The sequence below is a fragment of the Calonectris borealis genome, chromosome 2 (genome assembly GCF_964195595.1).
Source record: "Calonectris borealis chromosome 2, bCalBor7.hap1.2, whole genome shotgun sequence".
Lineage (NCBI taxonomy): Eukaryota > Metazoa > Chordata > Aves > Procellariiformes > Procellariidae > Calonectris > Calonectris borealis.
The window spans coordinates 145,067,457-145,080,555 of record NC_134313.1 but is presented as its reverse complement, the minus strand read 5'-3'; the positions used below and the strand labels follow the sequence as shown (position 1 = coordinate 145,080,555).

The 13,099-nt window shown below is 39.0% G+C and overlaps 1 protein-coding gene across 1 annotated transcript in view; it reads right to left on the bottom strand.

The window, feature by feature from the left end:
* Positions 1–13,099, bottom strand: part of CDK6 (cyclin dependent kinase 6) — a 141,742-nt gene that overhangs the window by 102,893 nt on the left and 25,750 nt on the right. Inside the window, exon 3 of the mRNA XM_075143762.1 lies at positions 7,032–7,167. Within this exon, the coding sequence (XP_074999863.1) occupies positions 7,032–7,167 (136 nt within the window). The remainder of the gene's footprint in view (positions 1–7,031; positions 7,168–13,099) is intronic.

Below are 13,099 nucleotides of genomic sequence, written 5' to 3'. Positions count from 1 at the left end.
GGGGTGAAGTATAGCATTGTGGGTATGCAGAGGCACAGGGGCCTGATTTCCTTCCAGTGCAGAAACTACTATTAAGAAAGTGATCCCTATCTGCCCCCATAAAAATCAAGAATGGCTCTTTGAATATCTCCTCTTTATCTCACATCTGCTCTAGTCCGACCTTCAAATTACTTGTCAAAAGTAACATATGGCTTGCAAGCAAAATTTAGAACATGGGTAAATCCAAACATTTCAGTCTATTGTTCTGCCACTGCTTTATGTGTACCATGAGCTGCACCAGCTTTCTCTTAATTGCTTTAACTGTGGCATCTCATCTTTGATGAAAAGACTCTGAAAACGTGAATGACGCTTCTGCTGACCACTGAGGCAGGATTTACTTGCAGAGCAAGTTGCCACTATATACCACCACCACAAGACCAAGGAAAGTATCTCGAAAATACTCTCCACTCCGAGGAACTGCCACTGGCTCGCTGCGGAACAGTTTGGCACTGTCTCTGACGTGCTGCCTGGCAGTCTGGCCCCACTTTTACACCTGCTTGAGCATTATTCCTACCACATGCTCCCTTTCTTTCCTTCAGTGTCATCAAAGCATTTCACATAGCAATTGCTACCACATTGATGTTCCAATAGCAAAGACCCAGTGTCACTAATAATCCGAGAGCATCTCAAGGGAATCCAGAGCAGTAGGATCCGTAAGATTTTTTTTGCATCACATCAACGTTCAGCTCTGCAGAATTAACAGAAATGAAATGAGCTGATAGCAACATTTCACTTCCAGTGTTTGTAATACTGCAATTTTGCAATGACTTGATCATAAATTTTGTTCTACCAAAGGCTCAATCTCCATCCCTGCCCACAATTCAGAATCTCTTCAGTTTCTTAATTTCCTTTGACTTTCTGAATAAAGATGATTTCTGTCCCTCCATCTATTGGAAACAATAGCTTCCTTCTGACTTCAAAAAGGATGTGTCCCTTAGGGGCCTACTGGACTGTACTGCTGCCTTGAGAGTTTGGGCCGTAAAAGAAAAGTAGGTTGAGATGTCTGTTTAGAGAGTCCATGATAGACATCTTTTCACAGTGACATTTCTAATTCAGTGTCATTGTTTTGAAAGATTAAAATTATTATTTCTGGCAGGTTGCTTTCATGCATTATGCTACAATGTTGCTTGACTGCTTTCCAAACTGGAACAAATGAAAAAATGTGAAGCGCTCCAATGATTTTAAATCACTCTAGTCAGGACAGAGTGATTTAAAATTATTGGAGTGCCTCACATTTTTATGAGCTCTCAGTTTGCAAGCAATGGAGGTCTGGGCAGTCCTGGGCTACAGCACTGCAAAAAACCAACTATACATTATCATCAGTTTGAAAATGTTTGCATTTGAATTTGGAAATGGTAGGGATTTGGAGATATTTAACGCCACCATAATTAAAATCAGTGGCTGTACACTGACTGTTAAAAGGTCCAAGCTAAAGAAGTAACTGTGTGGATACAACATTATATTTTGTAGCATCCTGTGCTCAGCAGTCCCTTCATTCGAATCATGACTCCTCCTAGCCCCTTGCTCAGACCGTACATTACTGCCTGCACCACCGCACCAAAGGAGCTGTGGCTGCGTTTCTACATGCAGCGCAGGATGGGGAAGAAATGACACCACCTGCAACACAGGGAACCACCACCCTTTCTAAGGTTTAGTTCCTTCAGAGCTGCCGCTTGTGCAGGGCACCTGCTCTCTCTCCTGCTACCCTTCCATGCAGCAGTCCAACCCCTGGTAGTGGGATAACAGAGAAAAAAATAAAAGATTTATCCCACAATAATATATCAGTTCAGTCCTTTTGTTTTTCATTTATTTATAGTGGCAACTCTTCTTTAATTCCTAATACTTATTCAGAACAGAATTTATTGCAAAATGGTCCACAAAGAATGACATCCTTAGCAGCTGTAAATGGGCATCATTTCACTGAAGCTAATGGATTTACACCTCTTAGTATCAGCTGGGGATCTGATCCATTATTTGTGGACTCTAAATTCCTCACTAAGTTTTGCTTCTTTCTTTACCACAAAAGTACTGACAGGAAAATGCTAGTAACAGCTCTTCTTTTAGTATCTTTCTTATTAATTTGAGTAGGCTCTTTTTTTTAGTGACTTTTAACTTGGATGTTGTTAAATATGGCCACACTCTGAAGACTCTCAGTACTGGCAAATATGTTTTCCTGGAATATCTTGTGTTGTTTTCAGAATTGCATGATTGTGTGACATCTGCTCCACATCTCATACGTGATCGACTGAGTAGGTACAACCGTAGCAGATGGCTGATGACTCACCTCACAGCACTGAACACTGGTTTGCTTTCTGAGAAGCAATCTTCGTATTAATTTTCTAAGAGTCTTGCAAAGATGTGGCCGGTCTGCCTGGTTTGATAGCAGATAATGTAAGTTACAGGAAATGCACAGGGATGCAACAACAATATTTATTCTAGCACTGGGGGTAATATTTTAAAATCCAATTTTTGGGCTACGATCAGATAAATCCACAAAAGGAAATCGGGTTCAGTGCTGTACTTTCTAAATTTAGGCATCTAAGTAGCAAAATCTGGATCCCTGAATTAGACAGAGATCTAGGCTTCCTATGCAAAGGAGATACAGAATAATATCCACAGAAGCCATTCAGTTGAGTGAGGAATCAGGAAACACCAGAGAAAAAGATACACCTTAAACCCTGTTCTCTCTGTGATTTGGCTGCCCTGATCCAGGCTGGGGGGAATACCATGAAGATTCACAGATCACAGACCTGGGTAGAAGGACATTCCCAGCTCTTCTAACATCCCATGATAGATAACGTATGCACCTGCTATACTGGAGACCTTTGTTCTGTTCCCTCCTCACTGGACTGTCCGATTGAAACAGGCACAGCCCAGTTAGCACATGTGGCTTGGGAAGGCTAAGTTCTGATCAGCTGTAAGAAAACTATTGCAAGAAGCCAGAATTTTACTTCTAATGACATTACCTCACAAAGTTAACTTTGTTCATTACTAAAATTAAAGAACCTTGGTAACAGTTTGTTATCCCCTCGCATTCTTACAGACTCCTTGGCCCAGCAGAGCAAGATGACTGGAGGGAACTCCAAAGAGCCATTCCTAAATCACTTAATTTACAGCTCTATATACCAAGCCAGCACATGCATATATTAATTTAAAGCTAAATATTGTTATATACATTGCAATAGCTTAAATCAATAAACATAAATTTGTTTGCATGCACATGATTTCCATATTAAAAACGTAATTAGTGTTATAACAACCATATCCATATCCAAATCCTTTAGGATCAAAAAAACCATGCCAGCCTCACAAGCATCACATCAAAATGTGACCACCCAGCTTAAACATGCTTCAGTCCCAAAAGCTAACACATCAAAATGCTTTAGTGGCCTGTTAACTATTTTTTTTTTAAATCTTTCTGTGGCAGAGACATATCATTCCCATTTCCACTATCCTTATGTCAACTAACAAAAGTTCCTAATGAGCCAGGTCTCTCGGAGGCTCAGCTGCTAACGCCGTTAACATTAGCAAAGACCTGTGCATGACTAACAGCTGTGTCCTAAGGAAACTGAACTCATACCTTCCATTTCCACATAAACTGCCCTAAAGTTAAAGAGTATCCCAGGAAGAAAAGAAGGGAGGAGATGATGGGTAGACAGGAAAGAAGGAAGATGTTGTCATTGCTGATTCTGATTCATCCCGTATGGAACACATATTAATCAGGTCTGACAGAGGAAGCCAGCAAGGGTGAGCAGGACTATAATCCAGTAATTACAAAGACATATTAATTACATTAAGGGCTTGAACATAGTTCTCTTTCAAAGATGAATGCCATGTCCATGAGTATTTGGAGTCATGCTCTCCATCCCTCTAGCGCAAAGTATCCTCCTTCAAAAAGTAATGGAAGTGCTTCAGCAGAAAAGATTTAAAATACCTCTGTCCAGAATACCCTAGAACGCAGTAGCCAGAGCTATAGCCACAGAAATGGACTACAGCATTCATGCTCCTGGCGACAGGGAGGGGAAGTGAGCATGTCTGCCCTATATCCTGGGTAAGTATTCCCACTACCAGGCAATGCCTCAAAGGGAGACTGCCTCTCTTCTATCATTTTATGGGCACCTGTGGATATGTTCCTAAAATACCCTCTGGGGTGACTCCTGCTGCAGGGCTTTAGACATTGGAAAGGCACTGCTGAGCAGCATTAAGACAAAAGCTTTAGTTGTATTTAAATGACCGATACGGTTAGTTTCTCTGAACTGCTACAGTCTGACTACTATCTGCTAAACATGAAGGAAATTCTTAAAATTTGTGACTGGTGTCACTTGTATCCCTTGACAGTTGGCAACTAAAAACCCCAGCATGCCCCAAACCAGGAAAAGCTGAGTCTCCCTCCCCAAAATGATATGTAACGATGGTAGTGAATTCACACAGAAAAGATCTTTGGGGCTGATACTTCTCTCATAGTAATTTTATGTCATTCAAGTTCCACTTACAACCATGGAGTTTACACCATGGTGCCAAATAGGTATATTAGATCCTTCAACTTCAAGCTACCCAGAGCTTACTCGGCTCATCTGGCACCTCTCTGTTGCTGACACATGCAGAACTTTAACAGATGGTCTTACAATACTGGCAGTTGTTTTGTACTGTGCTAGTGGTGAGGGGAAATACTCTACACAAATTTTCTGTAATTCTGGAAAATAAATGAAGTACAAATCCATATTAACCTCAAAAGCCAAACTATAAAAAGTCAGATTAGTCATTTAACGATGTATGTGCCCTGGGTTAAATGCTCAGTTGCTGCAAAATGGCAACATTTCCCCGCAGCCAGAACTGTGCTTTGCTTCAGTTTCTACCAGGAATATCCATAAAGACTGTATCATTAGAAAGGTACCGAAATGCATTATGAATAAGCCTTGAGACCCTTCCTCATGTGAGCAGCCCTGACTATGAGCGAAAGTACCTCCATGAACTGGGTTTTTTCACATAAATAGTGAAGCAACAGGGTGCAACTTAAGTTAACCGAATCTCTCTTTTTTCCCGTGCCAAACAGAATTCAAGAAATAACACATCAGCTACTGTGCAAATGTTGAAATCAACAGCGACGACCAAGTAAACAGCAATTTTACATTTTTCCTCACCCATTTAAAAAGAGCTGTATGTACCACAAGCTGAATTTTACACTCACTAATTTCACTGCCTGCAGTGGAACTTGCACTGTACATAAAAGACCAGAATTGTTCCTCCTTGTTTCTGTGTGGCTAAATTTTTCTCTTTTATTGTGCCAAATTATCAGATATATCAACTGGGTTGAACTAGTAAACCACATATGCAGAACAGTGCTTTTCAAAAGTAAGTCCAACAATTTCCTTCACCAGTGTATAACCTTCACGAAATGTATGTTCACACATATGTATTGCAGTCTACTAGCGCAAATTTAGAACAGGCTTTTAGAAAATGACAAATGTTTTAGTCCAATGCTCACCTCTTCTATTTGCTTTAAATGAAACATAGCTCGAAAGATATTTCAAACTGAGATTTCAGAGGCTGGGTCATTCAGTTCCCATCCATTTCAATATATTTAGTTAGATAATATGTCAGTCGCCTTGTACGTTATTTTCACAATGTTAGTTACATCGAAATACAGTTCCCTTAGGTAGCTTCGAAGACCTAGAAGGAAATAGAACCCTAAAAGCATTTCATAAACGAGTCCTTCAAATGCAAGAGGTACATTCCAGTCTTCTGCTGGGACTGAATCAAAGCTGTATCCATTTTTTTTAAATTTTAGTTTATCCACTTAGGTTGCTTAAAAAACACGGTTGCTGGAACTGACTGATGTTATACATTTGTGACTTTGATACAAGCGAAAAGATCTTTATCAGTTTTATGTCTAATTTTATACTGAAAGATCAAACAACTCCTAAGTTTGAAGCTGTTAAGAAAAAAAAAATTAAAACAACTAAATTTCAGATAGGTTTCATGTTTTCTTTTCCTCCCTCAGGACTTTTGCCAGACTAAGATGACACGACATACTTCCAGAAAGTACTTATACAAATGCAAGATAATCCGTCTCTGAAAGCATAAATTATTTCTTCTCATGAAAAAAGAAAAATCAAAAGAAATGTTAAAAAGACACAGTGAAAATGTAGGAACATCAATCCCTCTGCTTCTCTTCCCAGGCGTAAACATTTTGTCAAACATTTCAAGCTATGATCCTCAATGTAGCACTTCACTGTGAAATCCCCAGGAGAGAAGAGGAGTTGGTATACATATTTTAGTACCAATAACGCAAGCATGTCCTATCCTGGGAAAAGGTCCTCCCTTACAGTTGCAGAATATGAGATAACATGATGGGAAAACTTCATGACCACCCTTCCAGTTACTGAAAGCCTTCCCAGCGTCTACAACAACTGGTCATGGCTAACCCCTTCTTTGAGCCCACCCTCTGCAGAACTCACCACAGGTCCAGGGTGAACATTTCCTGCTCCTGGAACATATATAAACCTTTCTGGCAAGAGGGACATGAAACAAAAGGAGTCTCTTGGGGAAACAAAGCCAAGGGAAGGGGATAGGAGCACAGGATTTATTTTATCCATTCTAACAATATCCAGCACTCTACCAGACACCTGCTAGTGAAGGTTCAAGTAGTCTTGGACTAAACAATAATGGAATCATCTGCCTACAGCTGCAAGCAAAGGACATTCTTAATGATTTGAAATGCTACATTTGGTAAAACAGTAGAGATTCAGGGGATTTATAAATCTAAAAGAAAAAAAAAAAAACCCCAAGTGCAACATTTCCACAAAGAGATTACATCTGTTAGTGAATACAGATCTTTGTGCTGCAATTCATGTCCCAAGCTGGGTATTACTCAGTTTTGATGTAACAAAATCCTACGGAATCAAAACACAGTTTGTCTTTGTGATTTATCTCTTTGCCCTTCCTATCTAATATTTTCTGAAATAATATCCAAAATCTTTCTTCTCAACTACCTTTATAGTTTCAGTAGGCACTCCAGGCTCTGGAACTTTATCCAAGTAAGTAGTCAAGTCTTGATCCACGTGTTCAAACACTAATGTTAACTTGGTCTCTCTGTCTGTTCGTGACACGGTGCACACATCAAACAATCTGAGAAGAGGAAAAGAAAAGAGGAGGTAAGTAAGTATACAGGAACCAGTACAGACATACATACCTTGCAGCTTATACATGTTTATTTAAATTTCTTACAGTATATAGAATGGAAAAAAGAGCTTTCCAAAGGTAGAGCAATCTTTGAGCTCTCGATTCATCAGATAACTACTGATACATCAATAATATCGTATCTCTCTTTCATGTGTGGATTCTGAAATAGAATTAAGTATTAAGAATTCATCTGCTGTTCAAAGTAAAATAATTACATGAAAAGAAAAAAATTTTGGACAGAGCGGATTAGAGTGACAGAGCCACAGAAAATGGCTTGATATTTATCCACGTTCCATGCTGCAGCACTTAGAGTAATTTAAAAAAGAAAATAGTGAGAAACATTTTTGAGAAAAAAAATACAGGGTGTTTGCATGCACCTCCAGTTTCTTCCCACATAACTCCCATGTTGACCATTACATGGCTTTATAATTACATCTTCTTTAGCAGAAACAGAATTTTTTTGTTGATTACACTTTCAAGTTCCTGGATGCATGGAATACCTTCAGAGTCAGGATACAGTCTGGAAAAAAGCTTTGTGCACAAGATGCCACTACTAAGAAAGCTTTCTTCCCTCATCACTTTTACTGAAATTTCTTTATCATTTCACCTTGTTGCACAACATCAAATTCAAACTAATTTGCAAAGCTCTTCATAATGTCACATTCCTATCTGATTACCCTATTTTCTATTGTCTTCTCTTTTTAATTACGATTTCTCTCATCTTCTCCACTTCATCTACCGTACCAGCTCTAATCACTATTTTATCTTTTTCAAAAACATCTGCCCATCCTTCCATGTTTCACACCTATACCCATACCAGTGACTTTCACTATCCTTCCTCAAGTGCCACTTCTACAAAATCACAATAGGAAACCATCTTACAGATGGAAGGATGCTTGTTCCCTGCTCACATACTTTACTAATGTGTTTATTCACTTAGTTTTAAATTGTACAGATCAGATTGCCTTTCTCTCTGAAGCGAGGCAGAAAATCAATCACTACTTTTATTAGGTGACAGTAGATTTAAAAAATATATGAATACAGTTATTGAGAAAAAAGTCTATACAGTTAAACTGAAGAACCTATCATTGATAACAAACCAAAGCAGTGTTGATACTGCTGCTTATTTTGGTCAACCTCATAGCAGTTACGCTGTTTTATTACATGTATCTTTCATCCTCTTAGAGTAACTGCTCCCTTACTTTGTGCAAAGTGCAGGATTTCTGATAGCATTATCAAGTAATATTTTTGTTCTTTGTCCTAGGACTAAAGGCTTTATATGCAGGATCTGTAGACAACAAATCACGCACAAAGCCTTGGGGGTCACTGCTTTTCAAAGAGGACATCTGACAAACAGACGAGGAAAACACTTTGTACTGAGTTTTTACTTCTTACCTTAAATCTCAAAATATTTCACAAGAGAAGTGAAGATAAGAATTGGCACAACTATCTGTGAAGACTGTAATTCAGATTTAAGAGAGCAGTGTGTTTCACTTGAGATGATATAGATTTAACATGTTAAGGCTGTGTCCCACTTTAACAGCATTTCTTAAATAATCTTTGGTCAGACACTTAAAAATTGTTTATTAGCCACCATGTTTTGAAAATGGATGCATGCACATTCCTTTTAGCTCAAAGAAGCTTTTCAGTGAATAATAATTTGGGAACCGGAGTTACAGAATATGGAGAGACTGTCACCCTACCTCTACTAGAAGACTAATCTGTACTTAATCTGTAATCATCGTATGAACAAATATTAATTAAATTATTATGGTAACATAGTGACTGTAACAGCAAATGTCTCGGCACATTCCGCGCAAAGACAAATACTGTTCTCTTTATGATTCCCTTAATGGGGCTTACACGGAAGACAGATGTCTTGTACACAGTAAATCAGTTTTGTGAAAAGTCACAAACCTTCCTGAAAAGTGAAATTTGCTGGTATTTGGCTGGAGGTTAATAATCTGTAATATATTTATATAAATCAATGTGGAATGTAGCCGGACTGCCTATAACCCCAACACATGCAAATAGAGAGGAGCCAGACAGGTCTGAACATCTGAACATAAACACTGGAAAATATTTCCAACTGTATGATTCCTTTGTGTTGACCTACATTTACCTAAAAATGTTCTAAAACACCTTTTTTGCCAGGTATTTAATACACTGGCAAAATTATCTTTTCAACTACAGCAGAATTATAATTTAAGAAAAAAAGGAAAAAAGATTTCACTGTATAGAATATAGAAGCAATATGTAATTTCCAACTCACTGTGGAGGGAAATGCTGATTCTCTGTTTAATTCTTCTGTATGTGGCTTATTTTGATTCTGGTATTTTCTGGCACAGAAAAATAAGGAACTCAGGGGAGTGCAATTCTAGTCACCTATTACTGACTAATAATATTATCACTGAGTAATAATAGTATCTTTCCTTTTTATACACCCTTTATGTGAAACTCTACGTGCTTTACTCTTAATAATAAAAACTCCAGATCCTGCACTGAGCTGGGTGAAAGCACATTGTGTTTACTCACTGAAAATAGATAATAATTTAAAGCACAGCTTATATGAATCCACGGTACTACAAAAAGACAACATCTGGCATTGTCTGTGCTAATCATTCTGGAAATAGATCAAGAAAGACACAGCCTGTTCATTTAGTAGTTTCCACAGGGATAAAACTACTTTTTATAAATTATATTCTTTTACATCCACTGTGAGAAAATAATCCATAAAGTTGTCTTCTTTAGCTAGGAACTTCTCTGCTGTCTACAGGGCACATCTCTTAAGCCATTTCCTCATGATTTTCTGTACGTGACGGGTTGGTTTTGCATGTGATTGCCTCTCTGGAACAGGCAACAGCAAAAGGCTTTTATTTAAAGAGTTACTATCTGGACATCGTCCTAAGTGAAGTAAATGTACCTCAATTAATACAGGATTTCCATACTGAATACTTTGTAAACACAAGCCCTGCCCTTCCATTGTACTTACAAAAGAAACGTTTGAATTATTTGATTAAAGCAAGATCCGCTATGGGAAATCCTGCAAGTATTTAACAAGATGTTTGGCTGGGAGTCACACACCGCCTGATGTGTCGATCCGAACTGGAACACTGTTGAACAGACACTTACGGAGTACCTGTGTTTTAATGCAGACATTTTTTCAAGTTAATTGTACTAAAGTAAAAAAAGCTTATCAGCTGCAAATCTATGTCTCTGTTTTATTTTATGTGTCTAGTGCCTAGCAGATCTTACTATAACCTAGCAGAATACCTGCCTTCCTACAAAATTACTTTGGTTTCTTTGAACACAGAAAACTAGATGGTGCATCTTGAAGTCTCCATAGCTTCTTACCACATGTAATCTGACAAATGCAACCTCAGTTCATCTGCATTTTACAGTATACAGTCTGAATGCTTAATGCTTTTATAAGAAAAGACATAGTTATGCCAATTCCTTTGAAAACTATTGCGTCTACTGACTGGTACTAATTTGGTAACTGCTTCTAGAAAGTCCTTAAATGTTACTGGACTTGCTTTTGAGATGCTCTGAGAACTGCTATAAAGTCACCCACTTTCAAGTGGAATAAACATTTCTTTCCTGAGCAAACTGAGATAACAGCAATGGAGATCAAACCGATCAACCCAAGCCACCTGCAAGAAATATCAAAAACCAGATCTGACTGTAAGACTCGAAAAACTCCAGGACATCAGTTCTCTTGGCTATTGTCAAAGAGATGAGTAAGTCCATCTGGAAAATTAGCCAGATCATAGTCAAAGGGAAGACTGAAGAATTAGATACTTGCTGCCAATGCATCCAAAGGGTTATTGTTATTTTTATTGCAGTAGGACTAATGCAACATGAACACATAACCCTTTACTTTGCTGGTCACTCACAGCACTGAACAAAAACACAGTCCTTGCCCTCTAAAGTTTTTCAGTAACGTGATTTACTTCAATTTTCTTGGGAACAGCGTCTTCCTAGGGAGAGTTACTTCGTAGCTTATGCATGACAGAGAAAGAGAACTGGAGCCATGATTTCTGAGTAGGAGAAATGTTTAAGACAACTGTGGTGTGGTAAGTAGTGGCATAGTAAAATGCTACAGTTTTAAGGTTTCGTAAGTCTGGACAAAGACTCAGATGGAAAGAGTTTGGTGGTCTCAACCTAACTCTGAGAGGTGTTCATCCACATGACAGAAAACCAGCACAGAATTTATATATGATTGACAGTGTTTACGCAAACACCACAAGATTGGGATACCAAGACTATTACAAGTCATGACTGAGGTTTATTGACAAATATGTGGGGGAGCCTGAATAGCTTCTGCTTTCACTGCCTTTGGCTCAGGTTAATCCTGTGAGTCCATAATTTTCAAGGGCACAGAAAATTTCAGCCTCTCATACCTAAAAGCATTGAAGAATGACAGTCAGGCATCCTTTGAGTCCAAATTTCAGCAGCAGCCTTAAACTCTTCTGTTCTCTGGAAGCCATTCAGCAACAAGCCCTTAGTTCACCCCAACTTCTTAAACTACGCACTCCTTGAAAAAAAGTTTTCCCCATACTTCTAATATTAGCTACCTTCTCCTTTCTTGCTTTTGAAGAGGAAAAAGACTCTGCTAACAGAAACCAGTCTCTGCTTGGAATCACATATACCCAGTGTATTGCACCAAAGGGGTCGTATTTCAGATGAAGAAGAAAATAGCTGGGCAAGTGGAGTGGAACATGTGCGTTACGAGAACCATGTCCCACGTAGCAAAACAGGAAATAGAGCTTCACACTCTGAAACATATGACAGAGCTCTTTCCCTTTGTTCAGGACATGCTGCTTTGTCTCATCTTAATCAGCAATCACCTACTCCTCCATGCCTCTGAAAGCTGGTATTTCAGACGTAGATTTTTCTCGCTCAAAGGTACTTTAGTGAAGTACTATTGATGAAAAAAGAGCACATGCAGATGAACAGGCCCCTACGTTCAAAGTATCTCATATTTTAAGTGTCTTTTTTCTGGGATAACATTTGTAAAACCACATAGCAATGCAAGACCTGAGCTCCACTTTCAAAAGCATGTGGGGTCTTCAGGAGTTTCCCAATCTGCTTGTCACGTCAGCTGCAGCTGCACCAATGTGCATCAATACTTCAGATATGCCTCCACGGCAGACTGCAACATAATGCAGAGACACGTAGACAATGCTCAACTGACCCACCTTGGTCCTGAAAACGTACAGCGTGGCAGCACAGCACTGCCTGCAGCACGGTAAACTAGCCCACTGTGAGCTCCATCCAGCAGCAGTCAGATGCCTAGAGTCAAACTCGATTAATTAAAATAAGCTTGGGTATCTCTGCACTGCTCATGGCAACTTTACGTCTCCAATCCTTATTCTCTACATTTCTACTGGGTTCTTGGAGTTTGTGAACGTTTTTCCTGCTTTGCTACCCTTCCAGGAAAGAGTAGCAGGATCTCTTCTTGTCTTCAGAAGAAACCTCTTTCAGGCAAATAGCAGAAAAGGGCAGAACATAACATCAGATAAAATAAATGAATTTATCTAGGACAGGCAGATGTTATGCAGATAGATGTTTTCAGCTCTGCAGTCACTCATTCATTATCTGCTGTGCACAGAGCAGAAAGAGCTACCGCGAAGAAGCAATTGCATGATGAAAGCAAGGCAGCAGAAAGTCCTATCCTGGAGACCTACTCCAGCAGAGCCCAGCCAATATTCTTGCTTATAGCCCACTCACCAGTGAGGCTTAAGGGAAGGAAGGGGGATATTAGGATGACAAGGCAATCGTTCATCTGCAAGCTGAGCTTTGTGCTGTAATTTTTTCCAGTCTCTCTCCCTTTCTGACTTGGAAAAATTATTTAAAATGCTTAGCTGTATAAAAG